Source organism: Acomys minous (genome assembly GCF_964271855.1).
Source record: "Acomys minous genome assembly, chromosome: 16".
Lineage (NCBI taxonomy): Eukaryota > Metazoa > Chordata > Mammalia > Rodentia > Muridae > Acomys > Acomys minous.
The window spans coordinates 71,836,058-71,859,350 of NC_140498.1; the positions used below are offsets into that span (position 1 = coordinate 71,836,058).

The window sequence follows — 23,293 nt, forward strand, 5'->3', positions numbered from 1 at the left end:
AGTTAAATATGACAGCCACAGGATCTGGTGGCACAGGCTTGTCATCCCAGCACCGGGGAGGCCAAATCAGGAGGATCACAAGTTCAGAGCTACCCTGGGCTACACAGTAACTAGACCTAGCATCAAAATAGAACAGTAGGCCAGGTTTCGTAGTGCACACATGCAATCCCAGCCCGTTGGAGGCTGACAAAGAGTTCAAGGCTACCTTGGGCTGCGTGAGAACATGAAGGGGTGGGGGGTGGGGTGCTGGGAGAGAACTCGGCAGATGAAGTGCCTGCTGCACAAGCCGAAGGACCTGAGTTTGATCCCTAGCATCCCTGTAAGAAGCTTCCTGTGGTAGCATACCCTGTGGTCCGGGCACTGGAGAGGCAGAGACAGAAGGATCCCTAGGGTCCCCTGGCTAGCCAGTGTAGATGAATTGATAAGGACAGGGTTCAGCGAGACCCTGTCTCAAAACATAAGGTGGAGAAGGATTGAAGAAGACACTTGACATTGACCTCTGGTCTCTACATGCATGCATGCCTACACACACACACACACACACACACACACACACACACACACACGTGTGTGCACACACACATACATGCACACACACAAGCACACCAACATAGCAGCAGTAATAATAATAGCCACAACAAAACACACGCTGCCAAGACAAAGCCTGTCTATCTGCCTGAATCAGCCTGAACCCCAGTTTGCGCCCCTCAACTTTGTCATCTATTACAGCTCTACATTTTCTTCCCAAATAATAGTGCCGCCCACCCGTGTCTCTGCTCTGGATCTGAACTCTTAGTGGTGGCCTTCTCTATGCTTAGTGACCCTGCTGACCCCCAGCTCCTGATGGGGCTCTGTGACATGACCCCTGCCCTCGGCCCTGTGCCCTTTCTGAGGCCTCACTGAGCCTCTTTCTTCCCAGCCATTCTCTCCGAGTGTGACTTTGAAGACAATTCCAGACCTCTCTGTGACTGGTCTCAAATGTCTGCAGATGATGGGGACTGGATTCGAACTACTGGGCCCTTTTCAACTGGCACTTCTGGTCCCCCTGGAGGGTACCCCAATGGAAGTAAGGAGTCTGAGGGAAACCTAAAGTTTGGAGGGGGACTGTGGGGAGGGGGGATAAAGTTGGGAGGGGGCTTCTGGAAGCTGAGTTGAGCAGGGGAGTGGATGAGATAGCTCCTAGGGACAGCGAAGTCTCAGCCTTCTGTATTCTATCTCCCCACCCCCACCCCCCGCAGAGGGCTACTATCTGCACATGGATTCCAGAGCCTTCCCTCGGGGTGGAGTGGTACGCCTGCGTAGCCCTGACATATGGGAGCAAGGCCCACTCTGCGTCCATTTCGCCTTCCACATGTTTGGGCTGTCATGGGGCGCCCAGCTCAGATTGCTGTTGCTCAGGGGCCGGAAGCACCACCGGCCCAATGTGCTCTGGAAACACATCAACACCCAGAGTCCCTCTTGGGTGCCCACCACTGTCACTATACCGGCAGATCGAGATATACCAAGCTCGGTGAGGTCAAGAGCAATCCCGGAGGTCTGGTTTGGAAGGGGTCTGGAGGAAGGGAGGGGCTTAGGAAGGTAGGCTGTGGCAAAGGGGGAACCCAGACGGTAAGCGTGGAGGTTTCTTGCCTCAAGCCTGGCGACCAGGGTAGGGTAGAAGGCTAGAGCCGATTCCCGAAAGTTGGCCTCCAATTGTCATGTTTGTGCTCTGTGCTACATAGCCCAGAGACCTAGATCTTCAGCCAATTGGATTCAGGGTGCAAAGCAGCAGCCACAGGGAAAGGAGGCAGCTATGATCAGGGTCTCTCTGTCCCCAATTCCACAGCTGATGTTTGAGGGCATGCGGGGAAACACTGCCTACCTGGACATCTCTCTGGATGGCCTCTCTATCCGGCGGGGTACTTGCAATCGGGGTGAGTTCCTGTCCCTCTTAACGCATCTCTTCCCTCTCCTGACTCATCAAACTTGCCAAAGTCAAGGGGTGAGACAGCTCAGCAGCCAAGACCCTGGTTGCTCAGGAATTGAGGCTTCTGGCTTCCTGCTGTGACCTCACCCCCCACCTCCCACCCCCACTCCTGGCTCCTAAAGCAGTCACCTTGTAAGATGTCCCTTTTCAACATTGTGGGGGTGGCGGGCATAGCTGGTCTCTAGTGACTGACCAGAACAGTCTGGAAAACTCTATGTGTCAATAAACCTTTGGTGGCATGGGAGATATGGCTTAGTTGATAAAGCACTTGGCTAGCGTGCACAAAGCCCTGGGTTCCATCCCCAGCCCTGCGTACAACAGGTGTGGGGGCACACACCTTCAATCCCAGCATACTGGAGGTAGAGGCAGGAGGATCCTAAATCCAAGGTTATTCCAGGCTACATGGCAATTTTGAGGCAAGCCTGGGCTACATCCCGGGCTGTCTCTAAAACAAAAGAAGTCTTTGGTTCCACAAAAATCTGAAAGTAAAGGCATCGTACACGTTGCCCCGTACTACTACTCCGATACCTGTAAAATGGTCCTTTTAGGATCACTGGGGAAAAAAAAAGGAAAAATCCGGAGCTACAAAGCGAACATGGGGACTGGGCTCCACAAATGTAATTTAATTTACAGCATCCCACAGAGACGATTCCGTTTACAGGTGAGAAGGCTGAGCCTGGGCAGGTTATGGAATCGGGGCCAAGAGCAGAAGTCTTGGGCAGTAGGATATAAGTTGGGCCTCAAAGCTTGCTAGAGTTCACCACAGCCTTGAGAGTGGACATCAGAGTTCTGCCCCCCAAGTGGTGGCATTTCTTTTAAGCTTTCCCCGGTGACAGAAAGCTCATAGTCCCCTGCCTTTTGATATTTGGGGTTTAACTAGGGCTTTGTGTATGTTGGGCAAATGCTCTACCACTGAGCCACACCCATAGATTCTCACTGGAAAATTCTGGACAAAGGCCTTACCACTGAACCGTGGCCCTAGTCCAGCCCTGGCAGGGTTTTAGGAAAATACTTTACTGCTGAGACCTGTCCTAAGGCTTATATTGGAGTATTTTAGATAAGTGTTCTATGGCTACAGGTGCTCTACCACTGAGTCACACCCCAGCCCCTCACTGGGGGATTCTAGGCAGGTGCTCTACTACTGAGCCATGCCCCCAGCCCCTCACTGGGGGATTCTAGGCAGGTGCTCTACCACTGAGCCACACCCCAGCCCCTCACTGGGGGATTCTAGATAGGTGCTCTACCACTGAGCCACACCCCAGCCCCTCACTGGGGGATTCTAGGCAGGTGCTCTACCACTGAGTCACACCCCAGCCCCTCACTGGGGGATTCTAGGCAGGTGCTCTACCACTGAGTCACACCCCAGCCCCTCACTGGGGGATTCTAGGCAGGTGCTCTACCACTGAGCCACACCCCATCCCCTCACTGGGGGATCCTAAGCAGGTGCTCTACCACTGAGCCACACACTGAGCTCCATCTCTTTTCTTCTCTCCCCTCAGTCTGCATGACCCAGATGTGCAACTTTGATACTCTGAATAATCTCTGTGGTTGGAGCTGGGTCCCAACTGCCACCGGGGCTAAGTGGATCCAGAAGAAGGGACCATCAGGGGTGCCGGGTGTGGGGCCTGATGATGACTTCTCCAGGCCTGGTAGTGAGTATTGTATTCATCCTTTGTCTCTCTGGGTTCCAGTGACCTCTGTACCCAGTACAATAGCATTCCTAGGCCATGCCAGGTGAAACCCAGCAACCTCACGTTTCTCTCAGCTTGGGGATCACGGCAAGAAGTGTGGTTTTAAGTATTCTCCATCTCCCTCCACTGCATCTCTCGTTCTTGATTCATTCCGTTCTTCTTCCGGGGTTTACTGAGTAGCTAACCCTCTACAGTGACCCAGGGACTTGAGAATCGGTGTGGAAACCCAGCAAGGAGGCAGGTATGGTGCTACATCCTTGTAAGCCCGGCACTCGGGAGGCTGAGGAGGCAGGGGGGCCGGCGTGTGTGAAGTTCAGTAAACTGCCTAGGGTACACAGTGAGTTCACGTACAGCCTGGGCTAGACCTTGTTTCAGAGAGAAACAAACAAACAAACAAATAATGGCCGGGGCTGTGGGTCAGTGGTAAAGTACTTGCGGAATATGCATAAGGTCCCAGGTTCCATGCTCAGCCCCTTGGAAGGAAGCAGAAGGGGGGAAATGGGTGAAAAAAGAGGGGAAGTGGGGAGACTTAGTGGCACATGCCTATAATCCAAGCACCTGGGAGGCAGAGGCAGGAAGATCGTGAGTTCAGCAAGACCCTAATGCAGCTTGAATTTCCTGCTAAGAAGGAACAACAATGAGGAAGATTTGCCGTCATTTAAGCCAGACCGCTCCTTCCTATACACCCCATACCTCGGATCCCGTCCTCCGCCCCGCCTCCCTGTACTCCTGCCTGGACTTTCTCTTTCTCTTCCGGTTTCTGCCGTCCACCCCCTTCCTTTTCTCTCTCACACAGTGTCTCCTGGGAGGTTTAACTTCTAGAAAGTTCTTCAAGCACCGCCGCCCCTCCCCCCGCCCCCCCGACCCCCCCCCCCCCCCCGCCTTTCCATTTGAAAGCCCTGCTGAGTCCACTGGCCATCCCCTCTCTTGTACCCTGCAGCCTTTAGCATCATGCCTCGAATCAGCCGTATTCGGAGTCGTTGGTTGGGTTTTTGTCTTTTCTCTTTTGTTTTGAGACAAGGACTCAAACCCCAGGGCCGGTTCAAACCTCCTGCCTCAGCCTCCCGAGAAGCTGGCTGAGACTATGCGCACCAGCGCTCCTGACACACTTGTTTCTTCTTTGTTTTGTACTCTTTCTCCTTTGCCATTTTATCCACTTCCTTCTCTTCTCTCTCCTTCAGCCTTCCCGACACCCGTTGCTTCTCTTGCCTTCTCGGCCTCTTTAAACTCAAGGTTCGCGTCAATCCAGGGGAGGCTGGGCATGAGTACGCATGCGTGAGCGCCCTTCGCAGGCAAACCAGTGCCCTCTGCCCTTGGTTACTACTTGCATCACTAAATGGAGCTCATGCTGATTGGCTGTTTGGTTTACCGGCGAAGGACAAGTCGGGGTGGGGGGCTGCCTTACTTCTCAGGGTCAGACTGTATTCCTGTCACCTTAGCCTCACCACTGTCACATTCTAGACGGCTGTTGGAGCGCCCCACGCCCAGTTCTCTACCTACCCCAGGTCCCAACCCTTCATGACCGACTCCCTTCCATCCAGCCGGTTCACTTCACCTTTCTTCAACAGGTGGCTACTACATGCTCCTAGACTCTACGGGTGGAAGGCCAGGACAGAAGGCTGTACTTCTGAGTCCCCTGAGCCACTCCAGCGGCTGTCTGACCCTGTCTTTCCACTACATAATGCGCGGCAAGTCTCCTGGAGAAGGCATGTTTGTCTACGCTACTTTCTTGGGTAAGAAGAGTTCACTGACCATGGGGCATCTGGGAGGGTTGGCTAAGAATTTCCTCAGGAGCTAGGGAAACCTGATGTACTTGTGAGAGCATTTCTATGTATTAGAAGAAATGGGAAGAGCATTGGATTCTAAAAAATAAATAAATTAAATAAATAAAGGCACTGCCTGCCATGGTGGGTGGTACTTGTAATCATAGCACTTGGAAGGTATGGGCAGGGAGATTAGAAATTCAAAGCCACAGGAAGGTGAGAAGTTTGAGGACAGTCTCTGCTACTGAGTGAGTTCGAAGCCAGCCTAGATTACTGGAGACTGTCTAAAAAAAAATCAATAGCAAGCAAAAACAAACCAGGCAGGGATGGATAGGTCAGTAAAGTATTTGCCACACAAGTTTGAGAATCTGGCTGCTACCCACAACACCCATGCAGAAAGCTAAGCATAGTAACACTTGCCTGTGATCCCAGTGTGGGGGAGGCACAGACCCTCCCTGGCGCGGTGGGTGGGTGGGTCCCGGTGGGTGGGTTCCTGGCGCTCCCTGGCACAGCTAGTGTAAGCTTCTGTTTCAGGAAACAAGGTGGACAGTTCCTGAGGAATGGTGTCTGAGCTTGGCTGCTGGCCTTTATGCACATGTGTGTGCACATCTGTGTTTAAAAAAAGACCTGCGTACACATACATTTATGGACATGCACATGCATTCACTCACTCTTGTACACACATGTGCTCACACACACAAAGCAGGAAGGAGAGAGGAGGGAGAGAGGAGAGAGGGGCGGTTGGGGGAGGGGGAAGAAAGGGAACTTTACTTACATCCGGAGAAGTGTTGCTTTGGTGTTCCCTGAGCAACTCCTCCTTTACTCCCAGGTCCCCCATAAACTTCCTTCTCTTTTCTTCTGTTTTTTTTGTTTTGCTTTGTTTTCTCCATTGTAGGCAACATCCGGAAACACACCCTCTTCTCAGGACACCATGGACACAACTGGCAGGCTGTGTCTGTCAATTACACAGGACAGGGACAGATACAGGTACAGAGGCGCAAGGTCCTCACTAGGAGTCCCTGCGTGTGGTAGGTCCCCTCAGTGTTGGGATGAGTTGAGAGTCTGGGTATAAGGAACCGGAGCTGGGTCTTTGAATGGAAATGCCAGGTGAGGGGTGTCTTAGTTTCTTTTTCTGTCCAGGTGACAAAAACATTCTTTAGAGAAAAAAAAAAAAAAAGAAAAAGAAAAAGAAAGAAAGAAAAGCAACTTAAGGAAGAAAGGATTTATTCTGGGTCACAGCTCAAGGGTAAAGTTCACCAGAGTGAGGAATTCACAGTGGCAGGAGCTTAAAAGCGGATGGTCACACCCCAGCCACAATCAGGAAGCAGAGAACAATGAACGCACGCTGTTGTGCAGCAGCTCCCTTCTCCACCAATACCGTTCAGGATCCCAGCCAGGGAATGGTGACACCCACGGTGGGCAGGCCATTCCACCTTAATTAGCATATCGATAGCCCCGCCCCGCCCCATAGGTGTGCCCAGAGGCCTATCCCCCATGTGACTTTAGCTTCTGTCAAAGTTGATGGTCAACACTGGTCTTCATAGGAGGGCTGGAGGATTGATGAGGCCGGGGGGGGGGGGGGGGGGCAGGGCAGGGGAGGGGGCCTGCTCATTCCAGGCTTCCTTTCTTCTTCTTCTTTTCAGTTCCTGGTGGTGGGTGTGTTTGGAGAGCGGCCCGAGCCAGCAATAGCTGTGGATGCCATTAGCATTTCTCCCTGTGGGGGTGAGAACAGAGCCTTTGGGAACCCTCCGCTGAATTAGGGGGTTGGGGTAATTTGGATTGGGGGTACGTGGTGGTGGTGGTGGTGGCTGGGGGTGAAGTGTGTCCCAGGGGAGTCACAGGCTGAGCGTGTCAGACGTTTCCTCTTGGCCTCTCCTAGAGAGCCTTCCCCAGTGCAGCTTCGAAGACAAAGTTCGTCCTTTCTGTGACTGGAGCCACGTATATGGAGACATGGGACACTGGAGCTGGGGGAGTAAAAGTGTCCCTACCCCCATCTCAGGGCCGCCAAGAGAGTTCCCATACGGAGGTGAGGAGACGGAGGACCCCCTCCCCCCCCCACCTCGAGGTTATGAGTCATAGCCCTCCCCGTCTAGCTAGGGACTTGGTGGAGTCGCTGCTGGAGGAGGATGTGTTTACAGATGACAACTCAGAGGCAAAAAAGTAGACTGTGCTTAGGATGCTCAAAGTCACCCAGCAGAAAAATCCAGGCTTCCCCATATGGGCACAGTTTAATGGAAGAGCGCTTGCTGGTGTGTGTGTGTGTGTGTGTGTGTGTGTGTGTACAATAGAGCACTTGCTTAGCATATGCAACCCTCTGGATTCTATCCCTAGCTCCCTAGCTCTATGGGTGGGGCTGGAGGAGGAGAAGAGTAGTCAAGCCCTTGTTCTGCACTGAGTCCAAGACTTCAAAATCCGTTATCATTATTTTCAGCCAAGACCTTTGCAGGTGATGCAATAGAACCTGGACTGTGGACTGGGTTTCCTAGGGTGTCTTTTGACTTGCCTCAGCCAAGAGTCCTAGACGAGCAGGTTGTAGTGACGCATGCGCGCCCTGCGATGTGGCAGCTGAGGTGGCAACACTGTAAGTTCTAGGACAGCCTGAGTCTCAAAGACTGAAGAAACCAGCGAAACAAACAAACAAGAAACAAAACAAAACAAAACAAACAAAGCTACAGTGCCTTGCTTGGCTGTGTGCTCACTTGGAAAGGTAGACGTGTTTGGACTTGAGGGGGGCCTGGGTCTGACCTTTCTGGTTCCCTTCCTTCACCTAGGGGAACATTACATTTACTTCGATTCAGTCAAGTTATCCCAGGAAGGGCAGTCTGCCAGATTGGTGAGTCCACCCTTCTGTGCCCCTGGGGACATCTGCGTGGAGTTTGCTTATCACATGTTTGGCCTCGGACAAGGTACCATGCTCAAGCTCCTTCTGGGGAGTCCTGCAGGCAGTTCCCCCATTTCTCTGTGGAACCGTGTTGGGTCTCAGAGCTCTGGCTGGTTGAACAGCTCTGTCACCATCCCTAAGGGACACCAGCAACCCATGCAGGTGAGAGACAAGAGAGTGTGGCCTATTTGTATCAGTGTGGGGCACTAATAAGGGGTCCAGGGTAGGCGATAAAACTGAGGCAGTAGAAAAGCAATGTGTTAGTTATTTTTCTTGAGACAAAATACAATTTATTCAAGGAGCGGTTCATGTTGACTCACAGTTTCAGGGGGATATAGCCCGTCATGGTGGAGGCATGGCGACTGGGCTTATTGCTGCATGAACTTTCTGGGAGCTCTTAAGGCCACAAAGCAGGAAATAGTACCAAGAGTAGGGCTAGGCTGTAGCCATCACATGGCTGGCTCTTAGTGGCCTATAAACAAAAAGTTCTACAATCCCCCAAGACAGTCCCTTCAGACGAGGACCAAGTATTCTAAAACATGAGCCTCTGTGGGGGAAATTTCAGACTCAGATTCTAATAGGTAGAAAGAGCCCAAGGGAAAGTGGTGGGCTTCCGGTTCGAGAGGCTGGGGGGAGTGGGGGTGGGAGTGGGGTGCTGGGACTATTGGGGTTCTAAAGAAGTGACACTTGGGCAGAGGACACACGGGGCAGAGTTTCTGAGGTTCCAGGGATCCGTTTTCCTTTTCTTCACTCTTTGTCCCCCACTGTCTTCAGTTGTTTCTTGAGGCCGTCCGGGGTACCAGCACTGCCTTTGTCGTCGCTGTGAATTTCATCTTGATCTCTCACGGACAGTGTCGGGGTAAGATGAAACTCAAGGGCTCAGCTTCTTCTGCCCCTGAGAACAAGGAATAGAACCCAGAGCCTCATAGGCGACAGGCAAGCCCTCTATGGCTGAGCCACACCCCAAGCTGCTCACTAGACGATGCTCGGCAAGTGTTCTATTAATAAACCACGGCCCCAGCCCCTCATGGGGGGGGGGTGCGGGGAATCCTAGAAAGTTCTCTACTGTTCCCAGGCTTATTGTATTTCACTGGAAGACAGGATCTCACAATGTAGCCCAGGTAGCCTCAAACTTGTGATCCTCTTACTACCTCAGGGTCACTGGTGACTCCCATGATTATGATGGGAATACCACACGCATCTTTTGACTGTGTCTTTGATGGCTTGAGTTTCTGGGGGCAGGATCCAGAACACTTGTGTCTAGCGATGCTGAAGGCAGGACCCATCTCTCCTGTTCAGTTTTGTGATTCCTGCGCCTGGCACCATGTCAGATGTGTGTTGGGGGCTCTGCCTGTTGAATAAGTGAGTGAAGGTTGGGAATTGGAAACAAAAATAGAGATGACCAAGTAGCCGCCCCTCCCCTCCCCCCCAATGAGGCCACCCACTCCTATTTAGATGTGAGTGAAATGAAAGGAAGGTGATATAGTTTTGACTAAATTACAAGGTTTTGTTTTTCTTTGCAGTACTGCCACAGGCAGAGGCTTCTTCCGGTTCTCTGGCTCCACCTACTGGCCCATCTGAAACTACTGTCTCTATGCTTCCCATAGATCAGCCTGCCACCTCCACTGAAGAGACCACTGTCCCCACAGAAGTGACCACTGTCCCCACAGAAACAGCCGCTGTCCCCATAGAAACAACCACTGTCCCCACAGAAACAACCACCCTCCCCACAGAAGTGACCACTGTCCCCACAGAAGTGACCACTGTCCCCACAGAAACAACCGCTGTCCCCACAGAAGAGACAGCTGTCCCCACAGAAGTGACCACTATCCCCACAGAAACAATCACTATCCCCACAGAAGTGACCACTGTCCCCACAGAAGTGACCACTGTTACTATAGAAACAACCACTGTCCCACCAGAAGTGACCACTGTCCCCACAGAAACAACTGCTGCCCTTACAGAAGAGACCACTGTCCCCACAGAAGAGACCACTGTCCCTTCTGAGGAGACCACCACCCCTACAGAAGTGACCACTGTCCCTCCTGAAGAGAAAACTATCCTCACAGAAGTGACCACTGTTCATGCTGAAGAGACCACTGTCCCCACAGAAGAGACCACTGTCCCCACAGAAGTGACCACTGCCTTAATACAAGTGACCACTGTCCCCACAGAAGTAACCAATATCCACATAGACAGCATCTCTCCTGAGGAAACCACTTCCCCTATGGAAGTGAGCACTGCCCCTCCTGAGGAGACTACTACCCCTACAGAAGTAACCACTGTCTCTCCCAAAGAGACCAGAATCCCTCCTGAGGAGACCACTAACCCTCCTGAGGAGACCACTGCCTCCACGGAAGAGACCACTGCCTCCACTGAAGAGACCACTGAGACCACTGCCTCCACTGAGGAGACCACTGAGACCACTGCCTCACCTGAAGAGACCACTGAGACCACTGCCTCACCTGAAGAGACCACTGAGACCACTGCCTCACCTGAAGAGACCACTGAGACCACTGCCTCACCTGAAGAGACCACTGAGACCACTGCCTCACCTGAAGAGACCACTGCCTCCACCCTCATTACAGAACAATCTACTGACCTCACTCAAATGTCCGCAGCATGCAAACCACCCTGTCCAAGCCCTCCATTGTTTCCCACTGAACCAAGCCCTTCACAGGTTCTAGGTATGGCCCCAACTGCAGTCATTTATTTGTTTATTTTCATCTTATGTGCATTGGTGTTTTGCTTGCATACATGTATGTCTCTGTGAGGGTCTCAGATCTTGGAGTTACAGTCCAAGTTGTGAGCTGGGAATTGAACCCTGGTCCTCTGGAAGAACAGTCAGTGCTCTTAACCACTGAGCCATCTCTCCAGCCCCGCAGTTATTTATTCTATCACAGGCATGAGGTGAATGGAGCAAGTAGAAGACAATGAGGAGGAGGCTAGAGAAGGAGGGATTTGTTTGTTTGCTTGTTTTTCTTTCTCTTTTTTTAAAAAAAAGATTAAATGTGTATGTGCCACTGGATGCCAGAAGAGGGCACCAGATCTCACTATAGATGGTCGTGAGTCACCATGTGGTTGCTGGGAATTGAACTCAGGACCTCTGGAAGAGCAGACAGTGCTCTTAACCTCTGAGCCATCTCTCCAACTCCATTTTTCTTTTTCTTATATATTACATCCCGACCACAGTTTCCTCTCTCTCCGCCTCTGCCTCCCACCTCCTCCCTCCCTCTCCCTCCTCCTCCCTCCTCCCTATCCACTACTCCTCTGTTTCCTTTCAGGAAAGGGCACCTCCCAGGGATATCAAACAAACATGGCAATATCAAGTTGCAATAAAACTAGGCACCTCAGCTACACACAGAGAAAACCTGTCTGGGGGGGGGGGGGAAGCAATAAAATAAAATATTTCGGCATCTGCCCTCATATTAAGGCTAGACTAAGCAACCTAGTAGGAGGACAAGGTTCCCCCAAACAGGCAAAAGTGTCAGACACAGCTCTTGCTCCCTCTGTTGGGAGCCTCATAAAAAGCTAACCAAGCTACACAGCTGTAGCATATATACACAGGGCCTAGGTCAGACCCAGGTCGGCTCCCTGTTGTCGGTTGAGTCTCAGAGAGCCCCGTGAGTCTGGCTGTGCTGATTCTGTGGGTCTTCTTGTGGTCCCCTTGACCCTTCTGCCTCACAGATTGACGCCTAACTCAATTGTCCTCAGAGGAGGCTTCATCCAGCCACGGATGGAGACAGATGCGGAAGCCCACAGCCAAACAATAGATAGAGTTTGGGGAGATCTTGCTACAGATGAGGAGGAAGGATTGTGGGAAGGGGGTTCGTGAAGGGAAAAATCCTTCACTGAGAGTGCAGATAAGACAGCCAGCCACAAACCAACTGAGTCACGTCCTCAGCCCCCCCCCTCTCTCCTGACCCCCCCCCTCCCTTCCCTAGTTCCCTCCCTCCTCCTTTCCTTCCTGTCTTCCTACATAGCTCAGGCTAGCCTCAAGTGGGTGATCTTTTTGCCTTGGTCTCCAAATTACTCGGATTATAGGCAAACACCAGCACAGCTGACCTTGATCATACACACACACGCACACACACACACACACACACACACACACACACGATATCCACACATATCACATGTATGTATCATGTGTGTACACATGTATCATACACATATATGATACCCAACACACACACATATTTCCCGAGCGCAGTGTTATTATAACAATGGTCAGAACTTTTTTTTTTTTGAGACAGGGTCCTGGCCTCAAATTGACTATGGAACCAGTCTTCCCTTCCTCAGCCTCTCACTTATGCCACCATGCCCTTCTTATATCTTTTTCTCCTTCTTATTCTTCTCCTCCTCCTCCTCCTCTTTCTTCTTCTTCCTCCCCTTCTCCTCCTTATGGCAGGAAAACTGCAGGCCTAGTTAGAAAAGAACTTGAGCCCAGGGTAGTAGAGAGACAGGGAGGCTTCTGGGGAACGGGGCCAGCTGTGGAACGGAGGCTGTGTTCCCCTTTCAGAGAGCTGCCCTCTCAATGCTCACCATGAACCGTGTGGGTGCCCTGCATCCTGTGAGAACCCCAAGCCCAGCTGCCAGTCTCCCTGCCATCCTGGCTGTGTCTGCAATCCTGGGTTCCTGTTTAGTAACAATCAATGTGTCAACGCATCTTCCTGTGATTGCCTCTACAGCAACAAGTACTATAAGGTAAGCTTGGGGGGACGGAGAGCAAGGGGGAGGGGGGCATGGGGGCGGTGCCCAGCTTCACAGAGGGGGGGCAGCAGTGCTGGAACACCTGGATCCTGGTGCCCCTGTTCTCCATATGAGAGGAGCTTAGAGAGTCCCAAAGGGTAGTCGCAAAGCACTGGTTACACAGCGGCAGAGCCATTCATTCTGCACGGGCTTTTGTTTTGTAGTGCTTAAGGATGGAACCAAGGACCCATTGCACGCTAGGGAAGTGCTCCACTCTCTTCTCTAGGGGATTCTAGGCAGGTGCTCTACCACCGAGCCACACCTGGAACCCAGGACTACTACTCTCCAGAGCTAGAATAATAGATCTAAAACCTGGATGCAGCATTCACTCTCTGCATGGTCTTGGGAAAGTTTATCTTGTTACATTTGTTTCCATGGCTATAAGAATATACATAATAATGCTGGGCAGTGGTGGCACATGCCTTTGATTCCAGCACTCCGGAGACAGAGGCAGAGGCAGGCAAATCTCTGAGTTGGAGGTCAAGCTGCTCTACGGAACAAGTTCTAGGACAGCCAAGGGTACACAGAGAAATCATGTTTTTGTGGGGTTTTGTTTGTTTGTTCCCCCCCCCCCAAGACAGAGTTTCTCTGTGTAGCTTTAACTGTCCTGGACTAACTTTGTAGACCAGGCTGGCCTCAAACTCACAGAGATCCACCTTCCTCTGCCTCCCTGAGTACTGGGATTAAAGGCGTGCGCCACCGTTGGCCAGCCTGAGAAATTATGTTTTGAAAAACCAAAATAAAAGGCTAGGAGCAGTGGTGCACACCTGAAATTCCAGCACTTGGGGAGGTAGAGGCAGGCAGATCTCTGTGAGTTCGAGGCCAGCCTGGTCTATAAAGTGAGTCCAGGACAACCAAGGCTACATAGAGAAAACCCTGTCTTGAAAAACCAAAACAACAACAACAACAACAACAACAAAGAAAGAAAGAAAGAAAGAAAGAAAGAAAGAAAAGAAAACAATATGCACAATTAGACTTATGTTTTTATTAGTTACTTTTGTGATATAGTCTCACATGTCCCAGGTGGACTTTCAACTGATTATGTAGCTGACAACAACCTTGAACTTCTGAGCCTTCTGCCTCTACTTCTCAAGTGCTGGGGAAATGAGTGTCTGGTTATGCAGTACTAAGGACTGAACCTAGGATTTTGTCCATGTTTGACATGCCCACTAGTAACTGAGCTACATCTGGTCCTCCTCCTCTTCCTCTTCCTCCGTGTTTCCGTTCCAGCAAGAAGAGGGACGATGGCTCCCTTTTGTTTCCCTTTTTTTATAAGCAGAGCATTGCTCCTCCATCCAGCCTGGCCTGGAGCTCTCTTTGGAGCCCAGGCTAGTCACAGGCATGTGACAGTTTTCCTGCCTAGGTCTTCCAAATGCGGGAGGTATAGGTGTGTGCACCTCCTCTTGGCTTAAGGCTTTCTCCCCTTACGTGAGACTGACCAGGGTTAGATGTGCTGGCACACACCTGCATTCCCACCACAGGACGGATGAAGCCAGGAGGATCAGGAGTTTCAGATCATCCTCAGCGATTTATGGGAATTCAAGGTCAGCCTGGGCTACTTGAGACACTGCCATAAAATAACAAAACTGAAACTAAACCGATTTCGGGGGCAGGGGGCAGGTAGAGACAGGGTTTCTCTGTGTTACCCTGCATGTCCTGGAACTCACTCTGTAGACGAGGCTGGCCTTGAACTCAGAGATCCACCTGCCTCTGCCTTCTGAGTGCTGAGTGCCACCACCGCCAGGCTTAAATAGATTTTTGTGGCGGCGGCGGTGGTGGTGGTGGTGGTGGTGGGGCGAGTATGGCTGTGTTTTAGTTTCAATTTCTATTGCTCTGATAAAATACCCAGACAAAAAAAGCAAACTTGGGTAGGAGAGGATTTAATTTACTTCACACCTCCAAGTTACAGTCTGTCACTGAGAGGAAATCAAGGCAGCAGGGACCTAAGAGAGAGTTGGTTTTACTTTTATGCTCTACGCAGTCAAGAGCACAGAGCTATCAGTGCACGTATGCCTAGTGCTCAGCTGGCTTCCTCTTACTTATACAATCCCTGGTTCCAAAGCAGAGAATGAGGCCATCCATGCATTCTTGATCCGTCTTCCCATACCATAAGGCAATAAGACAATTCCCCAGGCATGTCCACAGGCCAACTTAATGCACACACTACCTCTGTGAGACTCTCTTCCTGGGTGGCTCTAGGTATCAAGTTGCCAATTAAAATTAGATCCTACCACATATATTGATTGTTTGATAAATGCTCTTTGCTGAGCTGGACGTGGTGGTGTGCACGCCTGTAATCCCCGGCACTCTCGGAGGCAGAGGCAGAGGCAGGCAGATCTCTGTGAGTTCAAGGCCAGCCTGGTCTACATGGTGAGTCCAGGACAGCCAAGGACTACACAGAGAAACCCTGTCTCAAAAAAAAAAAAAACCAAAATAAATAAAGTAATTAAAGAAAAGTAAACAAATGCTCATTGCTGTTTGGAACAATTTATCAGAAACACGTGCATCCATTAACGAAAAGCGCTTTTAAAATGAGCCAGGATGGGGCTGGAGAGATGGCTCAGCGGTTAATAGCACTGACTGCTCTTCCAAAGGTCCCAGAAACCACGTGGTGGCTCACAACGGTCTATAATGAGATCTGGTGCCCTCTTCTGGCCTGCAGATGTACACGCAGGCAGAGCACTGTATACATAATAAATAAATCTTAAAAAAAAAAAGGTCAGGTATGGTGGCTCATATCTTTAATCTCAGAACTCATGAGGCAGAGGCAGGTGGATCTCAATGAGTTCAAGGTCAGCCTGGTCTATATGGTGACAACTTGGCTCACCTTAAACAACAACAACAACAACAACAACAAAAATTGCTCTAAGCAAACTATATGTGGTGTCACAAATTGCAACTCCAGCACTTGGGAGGCAGATGGAGGAAAGTTACCTGAGTTCAGTGTGGTGAGTGAGACAAGGTCTTAGAAGTAAAGCCAACCAGAAGGTTCTGCTGAAATGGCTTAGCACGGAAAGGCATTTGCCTCCGAGCCAAGCCTTGATCCTGACTTCATTCCCCGGGACCCACATATGGAAGGAGAGAACAGGTTCCCAAAGAAAGTGGTCCTGTGATCAACCCATGAAAACACACACACACACACACACACACACACACACACACACACACACCGGGTTGGTAAGATGGCTCTGTGGCTAAAAGCACCTGTTGTCAAGCTTGATTGACCTGAATTTAATTATTGGGACCCTCATGATGGAAAGAGAGAACAACTCCAACAAGTCATTTTCTGACCTGCACATATGTGTTACGGTGGGAGGGCATGTGCACAAGTACCCGTACACACACACACACACACACACACACACACACACACACACACACGAATCGTGACTTTGTGACTCTCGATCCGTTGCCCTTAGCCTGGAGAAGAGTGGTTCACTCCCAATTGCATGGAACGGTGCCGCTGCCTGCCTGGTAGCCTCATGGAGTGCCAGATCTCTCAGTGTGGCACGCACACTGTCTGCCAGCTGAAGAACGAGCAGTACAAATGTGAGCCGTACGGTAAGCACCGCCCCTCGTGCTGTCAGAGTGGGCGGGGCATTTGAAGAATGCATTTCCCTATTCCCCATCACCACATTTGCAGGGGTCCTGCTCTGATCCCAGGAAGTTACCCCTCCCTTCTTTCAAAAGCCATTTCTCCGTCAGAGTGGGCAAGACCCTGTAGTCCCCGGCTCTCTCTTGGGCAGTGGAGCCGGGAGTGTATCCGGGTAGGAGAGCTAAGGGGGGGGGGCCCAGCTAAGTGAGGGACACTGGAAACAGCTTCCTATGTCTCCGTTCCCCTTCTCTGGCAGGTACTGCCACCTGCATGGCCTATGGGGACCTTCATTTTGTCACCTTTGATGAGAGGCACATTAGCTTCATGGGGACATGTACCTATATCTTGACCCAGACCTGCGACAACTCCACAGGTGAGGGATGTGAGCCAGAGCTGGACGAGGGTCGGGGAGGGGCCGAGATCGTATAATTGGGTGTGAGGCATGGTGACGTAGCAGGTGGTTGAACTGGGGGGGGAGGGGGGGAAGGGGGGAAGGCGGCTGTGATAGATGGCAGAGGTAGGCTGTATTGGAACAAAGGCCTCTGTTAGGCTGCGGTTGGGATACACACACACACACAGAGGCAGTACTTTCAGGCCCACGATCCTGAGGAAATGCAGCTGACGAGATCAATTACCTGCTGTTATGGAAGGCTCTCCTGGGAGAGTGGCAGTTACTGTAAAGGGGGACTTTTGCTTGGGGTGGGGGTGGGGGGGCGGCGGTGTGGCTCAGTGGAGCACTTTCTTATTGTTCCTGAAGCCCTGGTTTCCACCCTCTATAGCCTCATTAACCGGGTGTGGAGTGCACGCCTGTCCTCTCAGCACCCGGCAGGTGGTGGCGGGAGGATCAGGAGCCATCTTAGCTACATAGAGTTTGAGGCCAGCCTGGGCTACGTGAGGCCTTGGCTCACACAGAGGGCGAGAAGGACTCACGAATGAGCACGATTGCCTGAAGATGTCCCAGCCTATGGAGGTGGAGACAGCCAATCATGAAAGTAGACTATCGTGGGCTGGGGAGGTGGCTCAGAAGTTAAGAGCACTGGCTGTTCTTCCAAAGGTCATGAGTTCAATTCCCAGCAACCACATGGTGGCTCACAACCATCTATAATGTGATCTGGTGCCCTCTTCTGGCTTGCAGGCGGAATACTAAATACATCATAAATAAATAAATAAGGAAGTAGACTATCAAACCACGCCTCGTTTCCATTTAGGTCCTGAGTCCCTTACCAAAGTCTCAGGGCTACATCACCGAGCCTTCTTTTCCATAGTGCCAAGTCAGGCGCCACCACTAACAGGGTCTCAGAAAGCAGAGGACGGGGTAGTGCATGCTTTTAATCCCTGCATTTTGGGGGCCAAGGCAGGAAGACTGAGTTTCGGCTTGGGATGCATAGTAAGACTCTGTCTCAAAAAGCAGCAGGGACTGGGTGTGTGTGTGTGGCTCCCTTGGCTGAGAGCTTGTTTGACATGCACAAAACCCTGGCATCCACCCCCCCACCCCCACCCCCACCCCCCTGCCAGCACCATATAAACTGAACATGGTAGCATATGTCTATAATTCAAGCACCGGGGAGGAGGAGACGGTACTCTCGAGAGTTCAAGGTCATCCTCAGCTATATGGAAAAAGTTTGAAGTTGGCCTAAGCTATAATGAGACCCTATATGAAACCAAGGAACTAAACAAGCAAATGTGTGTGTGCGACGTAACCGCCTCGTGCTCTTCCTCTCCGTCCAGACTCATTCTTTAGGATAACAGCAAACATCCAAGAACGGGGCGTAGAAGGCGTATCCTGCCTTGACAAAGTCTTCGTCACTCTGCCAGAGATTACCGTTACCCTGATGAGGGGCAAACACACACTGGTGAGCCCTGCCCTTCACTCACCCCACCAGGCCAGGCCATGGGCAGCCCACCTCCATCCCTGACCCGGAAACCCTGTTAGGGATGGGCTTAAGCAAAATCATGATGGAGATGCTTCAAACCACTCTATGCGAGAGAAATTGGAGGGATGCTGTGTGTGCATGCATGCGTGTGTGCGTGCGCGTGCATGTGTGCCTCTGTGTGTGTGTGTGTGTGTGTGTGTGTGTGTGTGTGATGTCTTGGATGTGACATTAGAGTTTCAGGGTCCTCCTTGACCCTGGAGCATTCTCTTGATCTCCTCTCTCTCTCTGCCAGATTGAAGATCAGGAAGTCACCCTCCCAGCGATACCTGCTAATGGCATCTACGTGGGTCTCAGTGGTCGATTTGTGGAGCTGAGGACGACGTTTGGTTTGCGTGTGAGATGGGACGGCGACCAGCAGCTTTTTGTGACTGTGTCCAGGTAAGGGACACAGCCTAGGCGGGCGGCTGACAGTTCTCTCCCAGAACCCTCCACGTCCCCGTCCCCACCCCCTTGCCATTCTGGTGGCTCGGGGTTAATCATTTACATATGTCCTTTAAAGCTGGCAGGCAGCTAGCCCAAGTGGCAGAAGGGAAACAGTAGGAAGTGGGGTCAGGGCAGTGGGGCGATAGCACTGGTGTGTACACAGTGCCTTGGAAATGCGCTACTCTGGGGAGCCCTCAGAAGGCCCGTTGCGGGAAACCATTCTTCAAGGAAGGGTGACTCCCCAGATGGATGGACAAGGATAAGCCAGGCTTTGTGGAAAACGTGACATGGCGACTGGGGAGGTGGCTCACCTGGTACAGAGCTAAATCCCACCACTGGAACACGTGCGTGCGTACACACACACACACACACACAGAGAGAGAGAGAGAGAGAGAGAGAGAGAGAGAGAGAGAGAGAGAGAGAGAGGAGAGGAGAGAGAGCAGGGTGCAGCAGTATACTTAGGGCTCTCTAACAGGAAGGATGAGCTCCAGCGTCAATGAGAGACCCTTTCTCAAAAAGTGAGGTAGGAGGGGACTGAGGAGATAGTTCCGTGGGCGAGAGTGCTGCCTGTACACATGTGAGGACCAGAACTGGAGTCTTTAAAGCAGGATGTGGCTGTCTGTGCACCTGGAGCCATCTCCAGTCCTGCGAGAGGCAGAAACAGGAGGCTCTCTGCAATTTTGCTGGCTTCCAACCTAATTCCAGGTGCAGTGAGAGACCCTGTCTCAAAGGCAAAGTGTGGAGAGTGAGCAGGCGGGACCTCCAGCCTCCTAATCTTGGCCGCTGAGTGCACATGAGGGTAATGCAAAACACATGCTCACTAGGGTTGGAGAGATCAGTGGTTAAGAGCACTGGCTGCTCTTCCTGAGCACCCGGGTTCAAATCTTAGCACTCACATGGCAGCTCACAGCTGTCTGTAATTCCAGTCCCAAGGGACACAGTGCCTGGCACAGTGCCTTATTCTGCTTCTGTGGACACACTGCACGCACATCGTACACAGACGTACATGCAGGCAAACACACCCATACACGTAAAATAAAAACGAATGCGGAGCCGGGGCCCATGTCTTTAATCCCAGTACTCAGGAGGCAGAGGCAGGTGGATCTCTGAGTCTCAGGCCAGCCTGGTCTCCAGAGTGAGTTTCCAGGACAGCCAAGGCTACACAGAGAAACGCTGTCTCAAAAAAAAAACCTAAAACCAGTCAACCAAACAAAACAAATGGAAAATGCTAAAAAAATATATATGTACATATATTTACAAAAATAAACAAATACGGTGGAGCGCACCTAAGGAAGATACCATTGTTGACCTCTGGCCCATGTACCTGAATGTGAGTGCACATTCCCTCTCCCTCTCCTCCCTCCCTTTGCCCCCCCCCCCGTGTGTGTGTGTGTGTGTGTGTGTGGCAGCAGGAGGGGGAAGAACAGAATCCTGCAGAGATGGCTCTGGCTGAGGCCTGAGCGGTGGTCTCACATACCTGAAGCCTGTCACAGAGTCTGTTAAGAGTGGGCATTCTCAAGCCAGGCGGTGGTGGTGCACGCCTTTAATCCCAGCACTTGGGAGGCAGAGGCAGGTGCAAAGCTGTGAGTTCGAGGCCAGCCTGGTCTACAAAGCGAGTCTAGGACAGCCAAGACTAACATAGAGAAACTCTGTCTCAAAACACAAAACAAAGCAAAGCAAAACAAAACAAACCAACAACAACAAAGAGTTGGACGTACTCAATCAACCCAGTCCTGCCTCAGGGCACACAGCTCACTGTCCCCTTGCTGTGGTTTCTGATGACTGAGACCCTCTTCCTCAGTCATGACTCACCCCTCTCCTGAACCCACAGTGCCTACTCAGGCAAACTCTGTGGCATCTGTGGGAACTATGACGGGGATGGCAGCAACGACAACCTGAAGCCAGACAACACGATGGCACAAGATGGGGAGGAGCTGGGGAAGAGCTGGCAGACAGAAGACAAGGAGAGCAAGGAGTGAGTGAGGGTCCCCACTGGAGGCCACGCGTGGCTTTCCTTTCCTCAGCCCTCTTGACTTTTGCCTATTTTAAGACCTACCAGAACTGAATTTACCTGTTCTGCCTGTCGTCCCAGAAGAGGCAGGAATGTCTGGAGCTGCAGACACAGCAAGATCTGGTTTCTAAAATCCAAGAGCTGGGGGGTGTGGGTCAGTGGTAGAGCACCTGCCTAGAATCCCCCAGTGAGGGGCTGGGGTGTGGCTCAGTGGTAGAGCACCTGCCTAGAATCCCCCAGTGAGGGGCTGTGGACCTAGCTCAGTGGTAGAGCACCTGCCTAGAATCCCCCAGTGAGGGGCTGGGGTGTGGCTCAGTGGTAGAGCCCCTGCCTAGAATCTCCCAGTGAGGGGCTGGGGTGTGGCTCAGTGGTAGAGCCCCTGCCTAGAATCTCCCAGTGAGGGGCTGGGGTGTGGCTCAGTGGTAGAGCACCTGCCTAGAATCCCCCAGTGAGGGGCTGGGGTGTGGCTCTTCAGTGGAGCACTTGTTTAGCATGCACCTGCTACTGTGTTTGATCCCCAGCAATGTAAAAAAAGAAACAAAAGAAACCTGGGCAGGGGAGGGGGTGGATCTTGGTAGTCCTTGCCTGTAATCTTTAGGTCTCCAGGAGTACAGGAGGTTCAGGACCAAGCCTGGGCTAACCTAGTGAGATTGTCTCAAGAAGAACAAACTAAACTGACTAGCATTGACCCTTTTCTCTTTCCCTACCTGGACACTCCAGCTGTTCCACCTCTTTTAGGCTCTTCCAGTCCCACTGACTGCTTTGGTTGGGTCTCTTCCAGGTACCAGAAGACGATGAATCCTCCCCCATCTTGTGACCCGGCCTTGAGGAGCACTTTGTCGGGACCCAAGTTTTGTGGCCAGCTTGTTGACCCAAAAGGACCCTTTGAGTATGGAAGAAGGCAGATGGGCCGCAAGGGGTTGCTGGGCACTGGGCTTTCTCTGCGCTGGGGCACAGAGGCTCTGCCTACTCCTGCCCTCTGATTCAGCCTCTCTCCCCAGGTCGTGCCTGCTACACGTGCAGGCTTCCTCCTTCTTGGATAACTGTGTGGCTGACATGTGTAGCTTCCAGGGGCTCCAGCAGAAGCTTTGTGCTCACATGTCAGCCATGACGGCCACCTGCCAGGATGCCGGCTATGCCGTGAAGTCCTGGAGGGGACCCCAGTTCTGCTGTGAGTCGGGACCCAAGGCCTGGAGGTGGGGAGATCTGGTACAGCTTCCTTACAGATAGAATCAGGGTACACCTGCTGAAACCCCCCCCCCAACTTTGTTTCTATATGAGGACAAGGAAGTGGGCAGAGCTGGAAAACATCCCTGAGGAAAATCAGTAAGCTGGCCGGCCAGACAGGAATCTTATAATCTCAGCTACTTGGGTGGCTGAGGCAGGAGGATTTCAAATTCAAGACCAGGCTGAGCAATTTAGGGAGGTTTTTTTCCCCCCAAAAAACAAAACAAAACAAAAAAAGCAGAAAGAGAAAAAGGGAAAAGGCAGAAAGAGGGCTAGGCAGGTGGCTTAGCAGTAGAGCATGTGGCCAGAATCCACCAATAAACTGGGGGTACGGCTTAGTGACAGGGTGTGTGCCTAGCATCTGCCAGTGAGGAGTTGGAGGGTGTGGTGTACAGCCCTTTCCCCGATGTGCCCAAGGCCCTGGATTCAAGCCTGAGTACCAGCAGGGGAAGGCAGGAAGAGGAAAAAGAAGAGAAGAAGAAATAGGAGAGGAGGTGCAGGTGGAAGGATGAGGAAAAGAAAGAGGAGGAAGAGGGGGCAAAGCAATGATTGCCCCCAGTCCCTTGGTTCTGAGAAGAAGGCAGTGTGTTCAGGAGCTTCACCAAATTCCCATTGCATTCTGTGCAGACTGAATGTGTGAGGCTGTGGGTTGAAACTCCGGTGTGGACACCCCAGTCCACTGCAGAGTTCTGCATTACCAGACACCCACCCCCAGGATCAGGCCGATGCTGGCCTTCTGGGTACCACGCTTGCTTAAGGAGAATGTCTCCACATTCGAGTGGCTGCATCCTCTCACTTGTAGCTCATCCGCCTTCCACGGACAGCCGCTGTAGCACCCAAACAGCGGGTGTGGCTTAGGCAGCTGGTTGTTCTGGTTTGCTTTGCTTTTTGTAGTCCAAACTAGTCTATATATATATATATATATATATATATATATATATATATATATATATATATTCTTCTTATTATGTATACAGAGCTCTGCCTGCTGTACACCTGCAGGCCAGAAGAGGGCATCAGATCACATTATAGATGGTCATGAGCCACCAT

At 51.6% G+C, this 23,293-nt stretch overlaps 1 protein-coding gene across 1 annotated transcript in view; it reads left to right on the plus strand.

Moving 5' to 3' along the window:
* ZAN (zonadhesin) overlaps positions 1 to 23,293 on the plus strand; it is a 104,860-nt gene that overhangs the window by 2,090 nt on the left and 79,477 nt on the right. The window contains exons 4-22 of the mRNA XM_084761388.1: positions 920 to 1,066; positions 1,239 to 1,510; positions 1,826 to 1,913; positions 3,466 to 3,618; positions 5,226 to 5,390; positions 6,316 to 6,407; positions 7,064 to 7,142; positions 7,300 to 7,446; positions 8,192 to 8,463; positions 9,076 to 9,160; positions 9,825 to 10,988; positions 12,824 to 13,008; positions 16,473 to 16,614; positions 16,905 to 17,021; positions 18,377 to 18,501; positions 18,815 to 18,960; positions 20,837 to 20,980; positions 21,798 to 21,905; positions 22,018 to 22,187. Coding sequence (XP_084617514.1) covers positions 920 to 1,066; positions 1,239 to 1,510; positions 1,826 to 1,913; positions 3,466 to 3,618; positions 5,226 to 5,390; positions 6,316 to 6,407; positions 7,064 to 7,142; positions 7,300 to 7,446; positions 8,192 to 8,463; positions 9,076 to 9,160; positions 9,825 to 10,988; positions 12,824 to 13,008; positions 16,473 to 16,614; positions 16,905 to 17,021; positions 18,377 to 18,501; positions 18,815 to 18,960; positions 20,837 to 20,980; positions 21,798 to 21,905; positions 22,018 to 22,187 — 3,801 coding nt within the window. The remainder of the gene's footprint in view (positions 1 to 919; positions 1,067 to 1,238; positions 1,511 to 1,825; positions 1,914 to 3,465; positions 3,619 to 5,225; positions 5,391 to 6,315; positions 6,408 to 7,063; positions 7,143 to 7,299; positions 7,447 to 8,191; positions 8,464 to 9,075; positions 9,161 to 9,824; positions 10,989 to 12,823; positions 13,009 to 16,472; positions 16,615 to 16,904; positions 17,022 to 18,376; positions 18,502 to 18,814; positions 18,961 to 20,836; positions 20,981 to 21,797; positions 21,906 to 22,017; positions 22,188 to 23,293) is intronic.